Source organism: Podarcis tiliguerta (genome assembly GCF_965153285.1).
Source record: "Podarcis tiliguerta genome assembly, chromosome: 11".
NCBI classification, from domain to species: Eukaryota; Metazoa; Chordata; class Lepidosauria; order Squamata; family Lacertidae; genus Podarcis; species Podarcis tiliguerta.
Window position 1 is genome coordinate 572,164 of NC_139544.1, and position 22,171 is coordinate 594,334.

The 22,171-nt window shown below is 42.5% G+C and overlaps 1 protein-coding gene across 4 annotated transcripts in view; it reads left to right on the forward strand.

The window, feature by feature from the left end:
* The window catches only part of PIP5K1B (phosphatidylinositol-4-phosphate 5-kinase type 1 beta), a gene marked incomplete at its 3' end in the record, with an annotated part of 100,694 nt that overhangs the window by 7,598 nt on the left and 70,925 nt on the right, over positions 1-22,171 (forward strand). For 3 of the 4 annotated variants that reach the window (XM_083403457.1, XM_083403459.1, XM_083403456.1), the window contains exons 2-3: positions 13,327-13,408; positions 14,811-14,894. In XM_083403457.1, coding sequence (XP_083259583.1) covers positions 14,811-14,894 — 84 coding nt within the window. In that variant the 5' untranslated portion in view covers positions 13,327-13,408. The remainder of the gene's footprint in view (positions 1-13,326; positions 13,409-14,810; positions 14,895-22,171) is intronic. The other variant, XM_083403458.1, reaches the window with a different exon arrangement.

Here is a 22,171-nt window from a genome sequence, read left to right on the forward strand (position 1 = left end):
CTAAATCTTGAATCAGCACAACATGCTTGAATCAGCAAGGTCATAGGAGACCTAGACCATCCCTCCTTTAGGACCAGCCCAGCAGACTAACAAAATGTTACTTGTAACTCACAGTTCTCAGCTTAAACATCTCTAGTGCTTCCTTAAGGACCTGCTGCTAATCCTATCATAAAACTTGAGAGGTAGACCTGTTCTTGCTTGCAGACAAACACCAAGCTGAAATGACTCTGCAGCCGCAGGAGTGATCCATGGATCAGGTCTACCTCCCAAGTTTTATGAAGAGAATTGCAAGTATCCGTGTGTATTTTCACCGTGTTATTTGATTTACTTTTGTTTATACCTGCCCTTCCTTGTCTGCTCTTTACATAATGCAAACAGAATCAATAGAAAGAAAATTAGAGGCCAGGGATGCAATGAGTCAAAAAGTGTCAATTAATCCACTTGCGGAGTCTTGCGGAAGATTAACCCAGAGGCTTTTGCGGTTCTTTTGGGTAAGTTATGGCTACTTTAAAACATGTGGAATTGTTACATATACATTCTTATTGTTTAATAACGATTTATTGCTAATCAGTTTGAGATGAATGATTCATAAGTGGAGTAAAATAAAAATGCTATGCAAAAATAATCCGTTATTTATTAAGGGTCGTCTAGTCCAACCCCCTGCAGTGCAGAAATAATTACTTGACTTGTAGCACAGTGGGCATGACACTTGCGTCTAATTTACTTCCATGATTGTGACTGTAGGTGCACAGCCCCAAAATAAATGACTGAATGGGGGAGTGGCACCTGCTGTGGAAAGAGCCTTCCTTCCTGAGCTCTGGGGAGGCGCATGGAGGCCCTGGGCCCTCGGGTGGCCCTGCAGAGGCCGGCAAGGAAGGTGCTGCATGGGGAAAGGTTCCAGGGCCTCCTGGCTTGACATGATTTGGGGTGGACTCCCAGAACCCTCACAGAAGTGGTTGGGCCCACTGTATATCGTAGGGGCTGAACTTTGAGCTTCTACAAATTTCTGTACTTGTGTGGCAATTGTGTTTCATAAGTGGTTTGTTACAGCAAAAATTTGGTTCTCTAGGCAGGACAGTTAAAGCTGACATAAGAACTAGATAGTTGTAGTTTAATTCTGGGTGTCATTTTGCGGTGGATAAAGGTACCCCTGCCCATGCGGGCCAGTCTTGACAGACTCTAGGGTTGTGCGCCCATCTCACTCAAAGAGGCCGGGGGCCAGCGCTGTCCGAAGACACTTCCGGGTCACGTGGCCAGTGTGACATTGCTGCTCTGGTGAGCCAGAGCCGCACACGGAAACGCCGTTTACCTTCCCGCTAGTAAGCGGTCCCTATTTATCTACTTGCACCCAAGAGTGCTTTCGAACTGCTAGGTTGGCAGGCGCTGGGACCGAACAGCGGGAGCGCACCCCGCCGCGGGGATTCGAACCGCCGACCTTTCGATCAGCAAGTCTCAGGCACTGAGGCTTTAACCCACTGCGCCACCCGTGCTCCTTTGCGGTGGATAGATAGATTTTAAATATAAAAAGTTCACATTTTAATTGTAAGACTTTCTAGGTAGCATTTGAGTTGTGTGGCATTGTTCCTGTTAGGAAGTCTTGCTGCCTATAGTGTGAACTGTACCCATGGAATGAAACAAATCTTACTACAAACAATATCTAATTGTTTAATTGAAATAGTCAGTTGACTTCACATTAGGCAGTTCTCCCTTAAATTTGTAGTGTTGATATCTTCAGTGGTGCTTTATGGTAGAAGCAGCTATTGCAGAGTATAGATCTTCTACTACCAGTTTTAACAAGTTTGAATTGAGAGCTTTGCTAGTGACAGTTTTCATTAGATATTAAATACATGTGGGAATTGTATGCTGTGCTCTTTATGTTGCTGTTTTATAACTTGTTTCTGACAAAGCTATAACTAGTGTTTCTAGATCATGTTTGCAGATACCAGGACAGTGAATAATGGAAGTATTTTTACTGTTTGTAGTTTCATGAGAATACTGACGCAAAAGCAAGTCACCTTGTGATTTTTTAAAAATACTGGATTTTATTAAGAATAAGAAAGTTGTTTCGGAACACTTGAACAAAATGAATGCATCTGCTAAATATTGAATAGAGTTTCCTATTTTTTCAGATCCCCTTCCTTCTCTACCTCCCAACACCATTTCTAAAACTAAAATTTTATTTCCTCCTTTCCTCTTTAAATGGCAGGCATGTCCCATGCCATCTTTGGCCATTTTCTTAGCTTTACAAAAATTAGGCATTCAGGCCCATCAGCACCAATCCTAGCAGGCAAAACTTGCCCAACTGGTTTGACCCACTCTAGCAATCTTTCTTTACAACCAGGTTTACAGGATTGTAGGGGGAGGATCTTCGAGAGATAATGCACAGCACCCTCCCCATCTCATTGCAGTATGTCGAACCTTGGCAGAAAAAAGCCTTATCTGAAAAAGCCTTGTTGCCTTGCTGATTATGCGGTGTCCTCTTGCTGTAGCCAGGGAACTAAGAACTTGAAAATGTTCTAAGTGTGTATCACTTGTTTATCATTAAGCTAAACATAGCTTGTCAGTTCATATAAATTGTTTTCAGCAATGAGGGCAGGTGCGGTGTAAAACCATGCTGTTCTCACCTTTTGTAAGACAGAAACTAGATGGTCCCTCTGAACATTGCTGTTCGAAAATAATCAGCACAGCTAATCTTTTGCTCAAGCAAGCCCTGAAAAGATTATTCTTTTACAAAAAAAAATTGTTTTCAGAAACTGCTTGATCTTGCATCAAAAGTATGTGTTGAATGAGATTTGTTCTCAAGTGTATGCAGAATTGCAGCTTAAATAGAGTTACTTAGTGTTACATAGGGTCTAAACCACAGAGCCTAGGTCTTGCCGATCAAAAGGACTGCGGTTTGAATCCCCGTGACAGGTACCCCGTTGTTTGGTCCCAGCTCCTGCCAACCAAGCAGTTCGAAAGGACATCAAAGTGCAAGTAGAAAAATAGGTACTGCTCCGGCAGGAAGGTAAATGGCGTTTCCGTGCGCTGCTCTGGTTCGCCAGAAGCGGCTTAGTCATGCTGGCCACATGACCCAGAAGCTGTCTGCGGACAAACGCCGGCTCCCTCAGCCTATAGAGCGAGATGAGCGCGCAACCCCAGAGTAATCTGGGACTGGACCTAATGGTCAGGAGTACCTTTACCTTTAATGTTACATTGGTCAACTTGTGGAAGATTAATAATGACAGAGAATGTCTTATGTGACAACTGCCTAAATGCTTTATATCATGTAGAAATTAAAATTCTTCCCCAGTTTCAATCATATTTGTTAGAAATAGTGAATCAAGCAAAAGATGATTACCATTTATCAGCAAATTAGGTATACTGTACAGTGAAATGTATGTACATGGGTTATTAGTTAATTTATCTAAGTATCTTGCATGTTTTTAAATGAGCACAAATAAATGCAAAATAGCATGAGGCACAAGTTACCTATAAATAGACTTCAAAGGTATCATTATTTCAACAGTTTTTCTCAAAGATTACTTTAGCACTAGCTGTAAAGTATCTTAGCACATGCTTCTGAAAGTAGGTTGTCAGTGAACAGATATTAGAAAATGATTGTCCCTTATTAGACTAAACTCTTTATTGAATTATTTGTTATATGTTCCATTTTACAATTATGAAGATGGTGGCTTAGTTTGCATGTAACACTAAACCATGGTTTATTTGAATGATGGTTTATATGATTGATTGTATGAAACCCTGCCCAACAGCTCAGCTATGGTTTGTTTACTGCCAACAAACCACAGTCTGAAGACATGTTTGTGGTTTACGAACCTTGATCCTTGACCTGGTTTTAACAGTGACTTGGCACCCTTCCTTAACCATGTTGTCTTCATCCAGCTGTTGAGTATATGAACACCCTTTAGTAGTTTTTAAAAACCACCCAAATGAATGTTCTCCATGACTTTGGGAAGACAAACTGCTCTTCATCCTATGGTGAAAGCTTTAACGAAATCTCCAGGTGCTTACTTGGTTCTCTACTGCATTTGTAGAGCGTGAGCCAGAATGGTTCAGAATCAGAATGGTTCCTGTGGGCATAGTCAGATGCAGATAGGAACCATTCTGATTGCAGCCGCTGCTTGCACTCACCGCTCAGCATATTCATGAGGAAGCGGTACCATTAATGCATTTCACCATCATGTGAAAAACAAACAGAAGAAATGATATCTGAGCTGCTTCATGCTGTGCTAAGTTGTACCTGATTAAATAAGGGTGAATTTTACCATTACTAGTCTAGGCAAATTCAGAAGGATCTTACCTGGATTAATAGCATACTTCCATTTTCAGGAGCAGAAGGCTAACTATCCAAAGCTGGTGTTAGCAGATGTTGAAGGTACCACTACTGCTGAAGGATTTGCTTACTGTGTTTAATCTAAGTTACCTACCCTGCAGGATGCAAGCATGCATCCACACTACATGTTTGCATTTGTGATTTTGTATTTACCCTCACATTGAAAGAAGAGTGGGGGGGAAGGGCAGGTTTTGGTTCACTTTTTTAAGATAAGCCAGTATCCCATTTGCCCCTCAGTTTCTCCCACGGTGTGCAGATAAATAGCTGAATGGACTTGATTCCTCCATAAAAAGGGGACATACAGTGAAAATAGTGCTTAAGGATTCCTACTCAGCTCATGTTTCTGGGTATGAACTTCATTAATTTTGGTCCTGCTTTTACAGCCTTGACTAAGTATATTTAATTGGAAATATGTAATGCATTCAGTGACACTCATTTTCTAGTAAGACTGCTTAAGATAGAAGGTTTGCTCTCGTGCAAGATATTATAGACCACCTTAACATGTTCAAACGATAAACATGAATAAACAGGCTTGTTCTGGTACTATTGGAGTTTCAGAGATAACTGAAGGGAGAACCCATTGTAATTCTCAGATTTACACTTTACTACTATATTTTTGTCAAGAGTCTCAAATAACATTTTCAATGAATTTTGTTGAATTCCCAGAACAGAATAGAGTTGCTTGTTCCCAAGTTTAGCTGCTTAAAAGCTACAATCAGATTTTCAGGTTGCACTGTGCCAGTCGCCTACACTAACTAAAACCCCTGTTACAAGTCAATAACATAACTAAGCCCTTAAAATGCAGCCATGGAGTGGCAAAGATGTAGTCTCTTCTGTTTCCATGTGCTTGACAAACAGGCTAGCCTCCTGCTCTTGAAGAGTAGAATTAGGCCAGCTGTGTGGGCAGGTCTTTCTGTGACTGCAAGGAACATGCAGGGATGGAAGGTATGCTCAGCTCTTTCTGTGCTCCATTGGGTCACTTTGCGACATCATATGAAGCAAATTTGCATGATAGCTAAAACAGCATAGTTTTATTCTTCTGCCACAGTTTAAAAGTACTGTGTGTTCTTTGTAGTATTCTGAAACATTACGTAGATTTACTTCTGCATCTTGTGCTTTTTAGTATCTTCATAATTAACAAAATACAATGGGTGATAGTGATATCCTGCTTGTGCAGAGAAAACCCACCTGTGCAACTGCCCCTTCAACGCCCCCTGCACCCCAGTCCTACTGAGCAGATTTTGGGGGGTGTGGGGGACTGGGGGGAAAGGAGAGAAAGTAAAAACTCTATTGCTCAGGTGGAGGCTGCCTTGTGTGAGCAGACACTCAGTCAGGCTATACTGAATCTCGTGCATAAAGACAAACCTCCTCGTGCTGTTAGATTCTAACGAAAATCTTAAGCCATGGGAACATTTTTGCTTTTATATGTGTTGTTGTTGTTGTTGTCCCTCTCACTTTTTCTTCTTTTTTCCTGTATCACTTTTTTTCTTTTAACTGAAATCATCTTAATAAAATGCAATTTTTAAAAAAGCCATGGCAACATCTGGATGGCAGTGCTGTTTCCCCTTTCATTGTCTTTGATTTGCTGGTACTTTCTTCTGGACGGGCCTCACACTGTGATTGTTTATAGACAAGAGATGTTGTGGTGATTAGTCTATTTCTTTTAAACCCATGGCTAGAGAGGGTCCTGTCTAATTAGTCTTCCTCCCACACCCTTCTACAATCACAAATCTTATTATGCCTGGCTCTTTGTAGCAAAAGAACATTCCAAAGTTGGCTGCATCTTTGAAAATACTCAAACAGCTGTACTGATCATACCCATTGTGAAGCAGACATAACAGAAATACAAACATATTTTATTCTATTAGTCAAAAGGAACTTGGCCAGAGACAGGTCAGAATTGTAGGTGACACAATAGAGGCATTGTGGACCCCCCCCCCCATCTTATCCCACTGTGGTCAATGAATATGCACACTGTGAGAAACCATAGCTATACAGAATAACTGCAAGGAGCATTCCACTTATGGAACAGGATTTCATACTTCCACTGTTCTCTCTCCCTGCCCCCCGCAAGCAAAAAGAGCTGAGGGGGTGTCTCTGAAATGCTGTCCCAGTGGCAGTTGGGGGTTGCAGCTGGAGGTAAGCAGTTGTTTGAATCCTGCCAATTCTTCTATCTCCAGCTCTTGAATGATGAGCTAAAACTGAAAGGTTATACAAAGATTAACTATTGCTTCTTTTTTGAGGCTCGTAAGGGTGGGACTTATGTTTCTTAAAATCCCCTTAAGTGCTCAGTACGTCTTGTTCGTAACAAAGGATCAGGTCTTATTCAATTTAATGTTTTCTTCTTAATTTAGATTTATGGCGAATGCACAGCAGTTCTTAGCTTATGACTGTACCTTTGTATTAATTTATTTTTTAATTTCATGAACACAAATTCATGTATGTGAAGAAAAAAAGCAATATTTGTATTCAATGTTTACATTCTGCATAATCTTGTAGAGCTGTATATGTACAGAATTGGTTCAATATGTGTTATTCCTTTCAGTATGTTTTATTTCCATTGGGAGAGGCAACATCCTTTTCAGAGGCTTCTGTATTCAGACAAGTTCTTACTTGGATATAAGAAACACCATTCATTTATCCAAAATAAATTGGCCACAGTGTTCTCTGGAAACTGATTGCTTGTCGATCCTTTCTGAGAGGTATCAGTCCTCTGCAGATACATATATATTTGTTTCTGAAAATAAATTGATTTTACCTTGTGTAATCAAAATCTAATAAGTTTATTTTAATCTGTTTATGGTAATTGTGGTTGCTAGAAGCAAATTTCCAGGGCTGCACAGGCACACAATTTTTATGCAGCAAGGTTGAAGGCACAAAATATTCTTTCCCAGACACTCCCATGTTTATATTACATTTTCCCTAGCCCAGTACAGATCAAGCTTACCAAGGAGAAAGATTTTCTACCATGGGTTTGCTTAGTTACCTTTTTAAACAATAGTTTGGTGTGACGTTTCTGTCATGTATATGTGCTAAAGAGTGAGGAATATATGGAGTAGTGAAGCTTCCCCCACATTAATCAATTGTTAAATTTGTCTGCTCACACATAGATTACTGGGAATGCGATCTCTAATAATTGGGGATCATGTAGTGAGCATAAATATATTGCAAATCCAACTCAGAGTGATGGCATTGTTTCCACTGTCGCTCTGAATTGGCTTTGTCACTGTCATATTTTGTACTATGTTGATGATACAAAGCTGGTTCAGAGGAAAGACAAGAAAATTGCCCTTGCTTGGAATGGGAACATAGCCAGCATTGGGTTATATAGTCTTAACAACGTAGGCACTTGCCAGCATTATGTCAGGCAGGCCATTCTTGATTCTGCACTACTCTCTGATGAGCGCTTCAGATACAAATTAAACAAACAAACAAAGTCAGAGGTGGCTTGCACCTTCCATTGCTACTTCTGGTTATGGATCACTGAAAATAATGCTATTTTTCCTTCAGAGCTATTTTTTTAAATATGCAGATACCTAGCTGAATTAATTGACTAATGAAAACCATATGATTGATATTTCTTTTACTGTACTAGGTGACAGCCCTAAAACCCAGCAAAGCCATCATTTTCAAGTTACTTTCTTTTATGTACTTATTTAGCAACTGAAATGCATGAAGAAGGATATAAAACAAGGTGCTGAAAATGTTGTGGATCTTTTGTATATAAATTTCTTCTAGTTAGCAAATGGAATGACGTAGATGTGCTTACAGCATTTGTAGTGATGTTTGCAGCTGTCCTTGTAAAAAAAAAAAAGCACAAATATCTTTTGTCCTTCCCTGTTTCATTAACTTAGATTCTGACCATATAAATCATAGTATATGATACTCTTGTGATGGGACAGACCTTTCCTTCTCCTTGTGGTTGCAATGCCTGTACCCAACCCAGCCTTTTAAACAAACAACTTGATCTGCAGAAATAAGCAGGTGTGAGTTTTCATAACATGGAGCTAATATAATCATCTGCTAATTTTTGCAGGTCAGGCTACTGTCAGCTTGCTCCTTGCCTCATTTCATTTTAAGGAGGGGGATGTTGTAACCCCCACAAAACATGGTAAGTGGTGCATTTGCAGAAAAAGCTCACAGCTCAGTTAAGTGACCTTTACTCCCAGTGTGTGCATAGGATTGCAGCCTCCATTACTGTGTTGTTTCCAGAAGCCTGGATGCTGTGGGTTCTGGATATGACAGGACTGGTGTTACAGAGGAGAGGATAATTAATTTCCCATTTGATGTGGCTTGGCTGCTCCTTTGGGACAGGGCATATTGTTTTGTCTTACCTTTGTTTTGTAGCAAATGATCACTTTTGTCATGTGCTTCGAAGTTCTGTTTGCTTTTTAGTCAGGCTGCTTCTTCATCTTTCCAGAGCTGCAAAAGGGCCGCTGGAGTTCTCAGGCGGCTCTGAGGCTGCCAGCTGGCCATTCCTGCCCTCAGCCATTCTTGTGAATTTCAACATGTATCTGACCTTTCAGAACTCAGTTTGTGTTAGGGATTCTGAACTTGAAGCCTGGGGATACTCTTGCTATCCTTTACACTTGTCTGTGTAGCTTTGAGAATTATCTAGAGAGATTCAGTATGTGAGCTTTAAAATATATTTGATATTTTTAGCACATTTGCCCATCATAGAAATTGAGACTAGCAGACCATTTCCTGGGGGGGAAATGATTTAGCTGTACTGTACTATGATTTTGAGTTTGTTAATAATAAGCTATAGTTTCCATGACTTTAGTATCATTAAAATTCACTTTAAATAATTCACATTTCTGCTATGCAGTTATTGCTATTACATAGACCAGATAATGCTATAAAGAAATACTTAAGGGTTTTCTTGTTGAACACTGCTATTAAAGCTGTAGCAAGCTCTTCAGGGTACACAGTTGTGCTTGAGAAAAAGTGATTTGCAGATTTTATGCTGCAGAGGCATTTTACTGGTTGTAATCAGTATTACGTTTGTCATAATTATAACTGGCATTCCTTTGCAGTTGATAGTGTTCTCTGTTTTTCAGGTCCTCATGAGCTGGAGTATGCAAAACCATGTTTGTTCCTTTTGAGATCTGAGGAAATATGAGTTTCACCCCTCATGTGGTGTAGATTTATAAAGGCTAAGTGGGCCCTTGCTACTTGCATGTGTGAAACCAGGAACTGTGCTCTTTCTGGTTTATTAGTAGCCTATTATACCAGAGGGGATCTGACTGCAGATGGGTGCAGCATCTGAGCAATCAAAACTATTCCTGTAACTCCTGGAATGAATAGAATGCATCCAAAACTTCATGCTGGGACAGTCTTTTCTAGTAGCGCCCTGTTTTTTTGGAGAGAGCCTAACAGGAAAGAGTTTCAATTTAGACCTCTATCAGATGTCTGCCATGTTTACTGAACATGAGGCTCTTATTCTGGGCCTCCATGTTTGGGGGGGAAACACATTTTCCCCGGCATTTCTTTAATCTCAGCTAGATAGGTGGTTAGGAGGCAGAGATCAAAAACTGTGACACTCCAGGAGTTTCCCTTTTGTTAGACTCAAAGGAGGGCTGCACCAAAGTGGCAAGAATTGGTGGGTGTGCATTTTAGTTGCAGAATCTCTTCTGTAACTGTGCAGGAATGTGACACACTCACTGGGCAGCAGAAATATTTAAAGAAACTGAGTTAGTAAAAAATGCCTACCAAGCAAATGTTGAACTTGAGGAGGACTGGCAGTCTTCCAGCCCTGTCTGAGAACATACTGATAATTTCCCAAGAATAACAGCATAGTGGGATGCCTAAACTAATTTGCATAAGAACACTTCTGCATCCGGATCCTGCTAAAACTTTGTCCAGGTCTACAGAAGAGATGGAAAGTTTCAGACATGCAAGTAGGGGTGGCTGAATCTATCCATTTCTCTTTATCTCTATTTCTCACTTTACCTGTTACTTTTCATTTTAAGTTCAGTTGTCCACATTTCCATATTAGTTTACGAATTTCTTTTCTCATGAAAATTCATCAGCATTTCAGTTCAAATTTCTCCTAGCATACACAATTTCCCTTAATATAATGCATCATGGTATGTTATTTTGACTTGTATATGCATTTGTATGCATGCATTTTCGTACACATTACTTGGCTAGAGAACTGCATTGCAAATTTTGAAAAGTGTGAATTTTGAAAGATGGCTGTGTTTTTTCAGTATTGTTTTGGAAAGTGTGAATTAGAGAACTTCATATTTAAATGCAAACTGAGCCAAATTTCTATCCCATCTCAACATTCAAGACAGTTCAATTAACAGAACCGTGTTCTTATATGGTTGAGCTTCTTCCATGGTCAATTGTTCTTCAAGTCAGGAGTTCACCATATGTCTCCCTAACCTTGGCAATTTTACAGGGCAATGTTTATTCAAATGTTGTTGAATAAAATTTCCAGATATATTGAGCACAACCTAGCCTCTCTTTCACATTGAGCATGAATGTTTTGCTATTATTGGAGGAAAAATGTGAAGCTGCTGATTGTATCTCAGGATAGTGGTGGATTAGTGTGGTTTTGTTGTGAGTGTTTTGGTGGGTTTTATAAACAAGACACGGGTGGCACTGTGGGTTAAACCATAGAGCCTAGGACTTGCCGATCAGAAGGTCGGCGGTTCGAATCCTTGCGATAGGGTGAGCTCCCGTTGTTTGGTCCCTGCTCCTGCCAACCTAGCAGTTCGAAAGCATGTCAAAGTACAAGTAGATAAATAGATACCGCTCCGGTGGGAAGGTAAACGGTGTTTCTGTGCGCTGCTCTGGTTCGCCAGAAGCGGCTTAGTCATGCTGGCCACGTGACCTGGAAGCTGTACACTGGCTCCCTCTGCCAGTAAAGCGAGATGAGCGCCCCAACCCCAGAGTCGGTCACGACTGGACCTAATGGACAGGGGTCCCTTTAACCTTTACCTATAAATAAGAATAATGTTATATAAATAAGCATGCCAGATTTTCTCATGTCATTTGTATATCACAAAAATAGCACAATGTGAAAAAATATCTACAACATATGTTTCATTATTAGTGATCAATGTATAAGTTCTTGGTTCATGAATTGGTTCAAACAATTAGGAAGAAGAAGAAGAAGAAGAGGAGGGGTAAGGAAGAGGGGAAGGGGGAATGGTGAGTGGGGTTGGGTGGTTATGCTTCTATTCTACTTGGGGGGAGTGTGTTGTGTCGGCGTCACTTGTATGGGTTCTCTAACTATTCACTTGCTGTATTTCCTTGGCGGTGAGAGGTTGGGGGTGGCCTAGGGTGTGATTGGTTGTCTTTGGTTGGTTGTAGTGAGATTTGTTTTTGTGAGTGTGCATTTTTGAATCAGGCTAGCCAGATTGATTCATATGCTGTCGGCGGATTCTTGTTGTTGTTGTCTTGTTGGACTGTGTATGTGATAAAGGGGAACCATACCAGGGTGAAGGCGTCTTCTTCTATTTGTCAGTTTCAGTTTATTGGTTAGTTTTTCTAATAAGGCTGTTTCCCATACTATTTGATACCTTTGGTCCATGCTTCCTCCTGACAAGTCTCTCCAGTGCCTGGCTATGATGTTTCTGGCTGCTGAGAGTAGGTGGGTTATGAGCTCTTTATGATGTGAGTGGGCATTATTATCTTGGAAGATGTTTAGTAGGGCCAGTTCTGGGGCGACTTCTAATACTTGCTTAGTTATTTTGCATATTTCTTGTATGATTGTTATCCAAAAGAGTTGGATTTTAGGACATTCCCACCACATGTGGAGGTATGTGTCTGTGGAGGTGCATCCTCTCCGGCATTTTGGTGAGGTTCCTAGACATATTAGCATTATTTTCTGTGGTGTTAGGTACCACCTGTGAGTTTCAGAGTGAGCTCTTTTCTCTGATATGGATTTAAAGGGAGGTTTGGACCACATTTAAAGGGAGGTTTGAACCACATTCTGGTCTACTAGGTGGGGTTAATCTCATAGCCTACGTCGTCCTCCCATTGAGGAGGTTTGTGGGATTTTGGAGCAGTATTTTGTATATTGTGGATACCATCCCTTTGCTATGTCCCTTTGTTGTTAGGAGGAGGTTTTCAAAGGTTGTCAAGGGCCTAGTTGCTGCTGATTTTACTACTGGGTCGTTTAAGAGCGCATGTAATTGGTGGTGCCCAGGGCATTTGGGTGTCCCCTAGTTTGTCTTGTATTTCTTGTGTTGATATGGGTTTCTTGTTTTTGTAGAAGTCTGCTAGGCATTATAAGCCTTTGGCTTGCCAGGTTTTTATCTGGAGATTTTGAGCTGCGTGTTGGAATAAAGGGTGGTGTGCCAGGGGGATTAGTGGGGATGGGGTTGGGGACAGTTTGCCTACTTCTTCTTTCCATGCTTTGAGCATGGTCTTTGTGAACATTGTGTTATTTTACACATCTTCTTCACCCCTCCCACCAAAACACCTCAGTGTAACAGTTGCCCAATAGACTGGAAAGCTTACTACAATTTTGTGACATTTTGGTTGGTCCTAATAAAGGTACTTCCAATTATGGAGTCTTTCTTTCAGACCAAAAGAACTGCCTTCATTTTATTTGCTACTTGTTCAGCAGCCTCATAAATAAATTCAGTTATTTGCATGAATTTGAATCATTTATGGGAAGCAGAAGTAAAAGGATTGTCCCCTAGGGAAGAGTTCTAACCCTGTTTATAATCAGGTCCATTCAGATTGGTTGCCCCTTTCCCAGTCATCTCCTTTCTCCTTTCTTCGAGACAGGCACAGTATTTTATTTTGTGCATTTACCACCTTCTGAGAATGTTTTATAATTAGGAGGTCATTGAGACTTTGACATTGTATTTAGGACAAAGGCTGTATTTGAGCATAGAAATGAGGAACTTGTGATTGGCTCACTGCAACTAGGTGTGCACATGTAAGGTATAATATGATTTATATGGTTAATTGGGCAGCATATAAACTCTGTAAATGAATAAATAAGTAATTATGTTTTGCTTTAACAGGGTCTTGGAAAAACTGACAGCATCCATGAATGGGCTGGTTGTCTCTCTAAAGTCCAGATTATTTGCAACATAGCTAGGAAAGGTAGGTTCCTTGTAATAACAGTATTAATCTAACAGAGTTTATAAGACTGTTTCTTCTGGTGTAGGTGGTATATTCAGGCGTAGGCTGGAGAAAGCAAAAGAGAGACTTGTGGTGCTGCGGTCCAAGGACAGTTTTGAAGTCCTGCTGCTTTATTTTTGTAGTAATTCAGCTCAACATTGGTCTTTCGGGTGTCAAAAATGTTGAATCAAAACTCTAAAATCAGAAGCATATATTTCCTGGTAACTTCTATAGTAAGAAGATTGTTAAGAGGAACCCTTCTGCATCAGGCAAAAGACCCATCTAGTCCAGAAACCTGTTCTCACAGTGGCCAACCAAATGTCGATGGGAAGCCCAGAAGCAGGACCTGAGTGCAAGAGCACTCCGCCCCCCAACACACACACTTGTGAGTCTCAGCAGCTGGTATTCAGAGGAGGCTGCCGTCTGTGGTGAAGTTCTTCTACCACCACCCTCTATTTACATTCAGGACTAAAACTAAAGCTATGACCATAAAAGACAAGCATTACTGGTCCATTTTGACTGTCACATGAACCCAAGGTCGGCCTCTGTGAGGGGGTCTGTCCACCTTGCAGCATATTACATCAGGTGAATGAAACTTCAAGCTACAGCTGCAACGTGGAATTCCTTTTTGAACTTGGCTGTGCCAAGGAAAGGTGGGCAGTTTAATCTCAAACTGTCTGGCAGTCTTTATTAGGCCCAAGCATTGGAGGTTCCCCACCACTGCATTAAACCATTGTTTAAAACAAACAAACACTGTTATATGCTGTTCAAAAGTCCCTATGGCGTTCCTTTCCTGCTGCTGCTGCTGCTGCTGCTGCTGTGCTGCAGATGAAGCAAGCCATTGTCATGTCATCCAAACCTGGCCTCGTGGTTTGTTTCTCTCCAAAGAACCCATGAAGGATAACCACTGATTGTTCTTGGCTTACTGCTAGTGGTTTGCTTAGAGTAAAATAAACTACGAGTTCAAGTTTGGATGGCATGACAAGCCAGGCTGTGGCTTGCTTCATCTGCAGCAGGGCAGCAAGCTGGAGAGGAGCTCCATAGGAACTGTTGAAAAGCAGGCACATTAATTCATAGTTCATTTTAAAATACAGTTTAATTAGATGTGTGAACCAGGACCCAGCTAATGAGTGGTCTGTCAGTCCAAGGCACCTTTTATTATTATCTTTTAGGTGCCGCAATGTCCTTTGTGTTCGTTTCTGCTTTTAGTGGCATTTGATCTGGCTTTTAGGCTGTATACTCCCTCTCTTTTTCTGACATTTGACTGACTTCTACTCCAGTGTTGATCTGATGCTGTTCTTATTTTATGTTTACTGCTTTATTATTTGACTATTATATACAACTTGTATTCAAATCCTTAGATAATTTTTTTTAAACTTTTCAGATGCAGTCTATATCTGAAAATGGAGATCCTCCTTCCGGAAAACAAAATGAAACAAAACAAAACGAGGAGAAAACGTACAAAAAGGTTTTTGTTGCATGTAACTTTTTCGGAAATATTGTACATTGGTACAGAACACTAATGTTAACACTTCTAATCCCCCCCCCCCAATGAACTACACCAAAGCAGAAGATTTATTTCAAGAGTGGGGCAGTCTCAAAGATCTTTTAGGGCTAGTTCACATGTTGTCATCTTAATATGGAGTTAAATTTACAGAAGCTTCCCTCCCCGTCGTGGCTAGCAGCCACATTTATTAATTTAGGCAGACCCTTTCTATACCACTTAAAATATAAAAATATCTCTTAAGTGATGCAAACTAAAGCAACAAATGTTACAAAAATACACAGTAAAACTGTTAATTCAAATTACTATTAAACATATACTGATACTTGTTCCTTCCACTTCTGACACACCTCCCCACTCAAAACCACTCTGACTCCAGACTCTCACCCAGGACTCCATCAAGCTATGGCAGCTGTCAGCAAGGGCCCAAACCAACTCACAGATCACCCCTCAAACTCTCACAACAAACAGGGTCCTGGAACCTGCTGACAATCACCCTAGTCTCTCCTTCTAGTCTTGCTTTTATGCTAGACACCAATGAAGTTGATACAGGTTGCCCACAGCTGTGTCCCATTCAGCACTCAGCCAGCTGCACTGCACACATCTCATTCCTGGATGCAGCAGCCACACAAGCTGGGGAGAAGCCGCAACCTCACCTTGGCCTTCCTACCCTTCCCCATCAAGGAGGAAGCTTGTTGCCCACTTGCCTTCCTTTTTCTTGTTAGAGAAGATCACGGAAACCACATCCCCGATCCTTTCCTTGTCCTCTCTGATGGCTGCTGTTGCTTGTTGTTACTTATCCAAAGTGCAGGTAGTAGCAGCCAATGAGAAGGCTCAGTAATCTTGGATTACTTGATTTATTTATTTTTAAAAAATGCACTGATAGACTGCAAATGCACCTTTGGAGAAGCAACTTACATAAAGTTGTTATTTTGCATCCAGCCTGAGAGCCCCTCAGTTTAGCACACTGTCCTGTAGAAATAAACAAATCTAATATTTACTCTCTGGAATGTTTAATGTGGCAGAGATGAGAACTTTTAAAGCTGGAAATTAAACATGGCCCATTCTCTTAATGACTTTTAAATTTTGCAGTTTAACATAAACAGAAGACTCTGAACTTGCATTTAGAAATAGCCTAAACTTTAAGGAATTGGAAAATCTCTCAGATTGCTCTGAAAAGTCCAGGAGAGACAAAATGTGGTTTCCAGAGCCCTTTATGGCTGCTAACGACCCAGTGATGGCCACAATCATGAAATCAGCCACAACAGACGCCACCATCAGGATGTTGTGACTGAGTAAGCAGCTTACATATGGAAGATCCAGCGACAAAATTTGGATGAAGGGTTTCCTGTGCTTTTCCTATCTGCATCTTGGTGGGTCCATGGGAATGGATACATCAAAAGATTCTCAATTAATTTTAGCTGAGTAACTCCGTATTCAGACTTGCTTCCATATTGATGGTGCAGTGATGCTTATGGGAGGTGACAGAGAGAACCAAGAGAAGCCCATAAAATCCATGGAACAAGCAGAATTTGCTGCCAGAATACAAAATTTTTTGGTTCTTCATTCTGCACTATCTCTTAATAATAATTGTACCATTTGCAGAGATTTTGTTCTATTTTGAGAGTATGTTGAACAAGGGGAAAAGTCACATGGAAAGTTTTAGTTTCTGGTTTGACATCTAGTCATAGCTGTCAACCTTCCCTTTTTTTTTGCGGGAAATTCCAGCGCCGTTTCCCGCTGCTTCCTACTGCTATCCCAGATTGTTAGATATCCTGTAGACTGTCCCCGGGACAGGTGAGGCTGCTGATCCCTTATTTTCAAATCTGAAAGTTGGCAGCTATGCATCTAATTGTCCATAAGATAAAATGTAAACATGCAAATATGCCTAAGACTTAGTGGTATTTTCCATGTGCTGTTCTGGCAATGGTAATTTTAATAACTGCAGTTCTCTTTTGGTAAGTCATGCAGTTCACTTATTTGGACAAGTAATAAAATCAGACACTCTGAAAGATTACCTGTATAAACAGAAATATCTGTTCTTAGAAATAAATCACAAGATGTTTTTGTGTAATTACATGCAATGGTTTGCCTTCCAAAACTTATTTATGTAACTGGCTAACATTGATTTGAGGGAGGTTTCTTATTAGGCTCAAAGTAGTGTCATTAAACATTATCTTTAATGGTAATATTTATGCTACTTACATAGAAGTGTTCACATGGACCCTAGTAGGACCTCAGTAGGGCTACATCTGAATGGGACTCGGGTGGTGTTGGGGTCTAAACCACCAAGCCTATTGGGCTAGCCAGTCGTAAGATGATGGTTTGAATTTGCGCGGCAGGGTGAGCTCCCATTGCTCTGTCCCATTTCCTGCCAACCTAGCCGTTTGAAAGCACACCAGTGCAAGTAGATAAACAGGTACTGCTATGGCAAGAAGGTAAACCGTGTTTCCGTGCGTTCTGGCTTCCGTCAGAAGCGGTTTAGTCACACGGGCCATGACCTGGAAAAGCTGTCTGTGGACAAACATTGGCTTCCTTGGCTGGAAAGTGGAGATGAGTGCCACACCCATCCTAAATATCTTTGGAGAAGGTTAAGAAAAGCTTGGCCTAGCGCTCAACATCCAAAAAACCAAAGTGCTGCACCAACAAGCACAAAACAATCCCTCCGCAGCGCCACAAATCCAACTCAATGGTGTTCCTTTACCTTTACCTCAATGGTGGTCCTTTACCTTTACCTCAATGGTGGTCCTTTACCTTTGCCTTTTATCTTATATCTGAATGGCATCTAAAGTACTTTTTAAAGATGCTCCAGACACTAATCTCTAAACCTGTTTATAGGCAAATTACTTGCCCCCCTTCCATTCCATATAAAACCTCTTAAAAACGAAAAGACTTCCTTAAAATCCAACATCACTTAGATTTGATAATCCAGCTTCAAAGTCTCTCCCTACAGTGACCCTTTCTCCACATCAGCTGGTTATTGGCTGAGGAACTGCTGCTTTCAAAGGAGATTCAGGGACATGTTCTTGAGGGTATGATCTCAAAACAACAGACAACAGTGGCCAGTCTCAATATTAGTGTACAAACCAGGGGCACAGGGAATTATTCTATTTTGTGAAAGTAATAATTTTGTTGTGACTCCTGTTAGTTGTCTTATAATCTGGTTAGAAACTAAGAAGAGCCCTTCTGTATCACAGCAAAAGGCACACCTGGTCTGGCATTCTGTTTGCACAGTGGGCAGCCACAAGCAGGACATGAGCGCAATGCCACTCTCCTTGCATGTGCTCACAAGCAATGAGTATTCAGAGGCATCTCTGATTCCATAGGCAATATGTAGCCACCCTGACTAGTACCCATTGACAGCACTGATATACAGTGCTTTTCTGCTTGGAAAAAGAGTGTTGGTACCCTCAGAAAAAAAGCACTGCTGGTATCTTTTTCAGGAAAGTGGACCCTAAACTCTTATTCTGAATTGTTAACATGTGTAACCTGAATTCAGTCATGTACTGGCATTACTAGTACTGTATTACTTCTGTGAAAAAGGAAAAATGTGCTGATGCATTTTAGAGTAGCGGAATCTGAATCCTTTCTAGAATTGGTACACATATGGAAGTTCTTCTTATCATTGTTCCAAAGGTTGCACGATAGTTACTGATTACAGATGACAACTATAAATATTAAGGCTGTATTCTGCCTGTTTCCACTTCTTTCTGTTGCATATTTTAATAGCCAATAGTTTGCAGGTTGAGCATTCAAGCAGCTGCTGACTTTGTACAGATTATATCCCAGGTGTTTATGGATTATTATATTCCTAAAGGGAAATATTTATCAATGGAGGGGCAAAAAAGTTAAATATTTTTCTCAAGTTGGAAAAAGGCGCTACTTAAAGGTAAACTGAGTTGACTGTTTCTTTATAATAACATATAATAACATATTAATAGAGAACGAAGAGTTCCATGTAATCAGAAGTTCCATGACTCAGATTTGCCTTCTCCATATGACTGGAACCTTAGCGTTAGAAAGTGATTCATTCGGAGTTCAAGGCTGCAGCACCAAAACCTGCTTCCTTTTAGATTTATAGTTGTATTTTAATATAACAGTACTGGAAGATTGATTTGAGCTGCAGTCTTTTACTTCCATTTTCTTCAGTTGGCTGGTGTAGGTGTGGGAGCCTTGTGCAAGTTGAAGATACAACCATTACATTTTAAAAAGAGAAGCTGTCTTCATTCTGAAACAACAATGTGGAAAGTAATCTTAGGAGATGGTCAGAAAGAAATGGAGGTATACTTCAGGCAGCCTTGATTGTTTTGTAGAAGTGCTAACAAAGTATGAAAGAGGACATTATACCTCATCCATTTGTGCTTCCTGTACAAAATCCGAAAGGGAGTCCCTGCACCTCCCCCATTTTGTGATGCTTGAGCTGTAGGTCATCTGAAATGTGTACATTTTACTGTGCTGGTGAGAAATTCATCCTTTGGACATTACACAAGAAGTATGATCAGAATCACTGGCATGCTGTCAGTTGGATTCTCTGTGTATTGTAATTATTTATTAGATTTATATATTCTTTTTTAGATTTATATGTGGATTTTCTGTGTAATGCTGAGTTGTGGTTAAACTGGTCAAAATCTGAAAATATCTGTAAGATTACGTAATGCAGTCACCCCATTTTCCACCTACAGGAGAGGGAGGCCATTGGGAAGAAAACTTGGTATGGTATTGTTGATTCATAAATCTAAAAATGCATGAAATGTTAGTGGCATGTTAAATTGTTATAAACAAATTACAGGTTACTAACGATTACTTGGTTTTATTTCTAAATATTTATCCTGAGGTGCTTCTTCATAAGGTTTTTTCTCGAGAATAGCCATGCTTTGTTCACTCACTTTTTGTAGAGCATCTACATAATGTAGTCACCCTATCATTGTCATCCTGTGGTTTTCCCTCCATGTGTTCCATCTTTTCTGGGATTGCCTTAGAACATAGCGAAAAGTTTCTAATTGTGGAGTGGGCTTTAATAGTAGGAGAGGATATATTAATTGCAATTTCTCCCTCTAGGCACCCACATGTGTGGGTTAAACAGAGTTTAAAAATTCCATTCTTGGCAGCTAAATTAAAAGCATAGGAATTAGACTGTAAAACCTGGCTTTGACAAGTCTAGCTGTGAAATAAGTTGGCTCCCCTTTCTTACCCTGCTTAATAAAGAATCAGCAACAACTTGTAAAATAAATTTAAAAATAAGATTTACTTACTTTATAATTATGCATTGGTTCACAGCAACAGTAACACTAAAAGCTATGCAGGCAGAATACAATCGTACCTCGGCTCCTGAACAATTGAAGTGAGTGTTCCAGTTTTTGAACGTGTTTCCGGCGTGCCTGTGCAATCGGAAACCAATTGGAAGCTGCCCCTTGGTTCCGAACATTTCAGAAGTCTAAAGGACTTCTGGAATGGATTCCTTTCGACCTCTGAGGTACAACTGTACTTATATTTACAGTATAACCAGCTTCAGGCATGTTCCTAAAGCTGGAGCGAATGGAGCCATGCCAGCATCCAACGCTGGTCAAAGGAAAAGAGAGAGGAAGGGGCTAGTACAATATGCTCCTTCCTCTCCAGGATAGGAGGAGAAATGACATCACACTGAGCCCTCTCTACCAATTGTATTTCTATGATCTTAGTATTTGCCATTCAGCAATCTGGCTCTGTGGACTTAGCCCCTCCTCAAGCTAACTAGCAATATTATGCATTTGTTACCGTATTTTTCGTCCCATAGGACGCTCCGTCCCATAGGACGCACCTAGTTTTTTGGGGGGGAAATAAAGGAAATTTTTTTCCCCTTTATTCCCCCCCCAAAAGCAGGTCCGGGAAACAGCGGGGTGGCGGCGCTGCGCCTCCCTGCTGTCCCCCGAGCTTGTGGGGCTCGCCAATGTCTGCCCGGCGTGAGGGGCGCCCTGAAGCAGAGCGCCCCTCGCGCCGGGCAGCAGGCTGCTATCCGCAGCGTGGGGAGCGCTGCAGGGAACTCCTGGAGGGCTCCCCACCCTGCGGGTGTCTGCCTGGCGTGAGGGGCGCCCTGAAGCAGAGCGCCCCTCGCGCCAGGCAGCAGGCTGCTATCGGCAGCGTGGGGAGCGCTCCAGGGAACTCCTGGAGGGCTCCCCACGCTGCGGGTGTCTGCCTGGAGCGAGGGGCGCCCTGAAGCAGAGCGCCCCTCGCGCCGGGCAGCAGGCTGCTATCCGCAGCGTGGGGAGCGCTGCAGGGAACTCCTGGAGGGCTCCCCACCCTGCGGGTGTCTGCCTGGCGTGAGGGGCGCCCTGAAGCAGAGCGCCCCTCGCGCCAGGCAGCAGGCTGCTATCGGCAGCGTGGGGAGCGCTCCAGGGAACTCCTGGAGGGCTCCCCACGCTGCGGGTGTCTGCCTGGCGTGAGGGGCGCCCTGAAGCAGAGCGCCCCTCGCGCCGGGCAGCAGGCTGCTATCCGCAGCGTGGGGAGCGCTGCAGGGAACTCCTGGAGGGCTCCCCAAGCTGCGGGTGTATGCCTGGCGCGAGGGGCGCCCTGAAGCAGAGCGCCCCTCGCGCCAGGCAGCAGGCTGCTATCGGCAGCGTGGGGAGCGCTGCAGGGAACTACTGGAGGGCTCCCGACGCTGCGGGTGTCTGCTTGACGCGAGGGGCGCCCTGAAGCAGAGCGCCCCTCGCGCCAGGCAGCAGGCTGCTATCCCCAGCGTGGGGAGCGCTCCAGGGAACTCCTGGAGGGCTCCCCACGCTGCGGGTGTATGCCTGGTGCGAGGGGCGCCCTGAAGCAGAGCGCCCCTCGCACCAGGCAGCAGGCTGCTATCCGCAGCGTGGGGAGCGCTGCAGGGAACACCTGGAGGGCTCCCCACGCTGCGGGTGTCTGCCTGACGTGAGGGGTGCCCTGAAGCAGAGCGCCCCTCGCGCCAGGCAGCAGGCTGCTATCGGCAGCATGGGGAGCGCTCCAGGGAACTCCTGGAGGGCTCCCCACGCTGCGGGTGTCTGCCTGGAGCGAGGGGCGCCCTGAAGCAGAGCGCCCCTCGCGCCAGGCAGCAGGCTGCTATCGGCAGCGTGGGGAGCGCTCCAGGGAACTCCTGGAGGGCTCCCCACGCTGCGGGTGTCTGCCTGGCGCGAGGGGCGCCCTGAAGCAGAGCGCCCCTCGCGCCAGGCAGCAGGCTGCTATCGGCAGCGTGGGGAGCGCTCCAGGGAACTCCTGGAGGGCTCCCCACGCTGCGGGTGTCT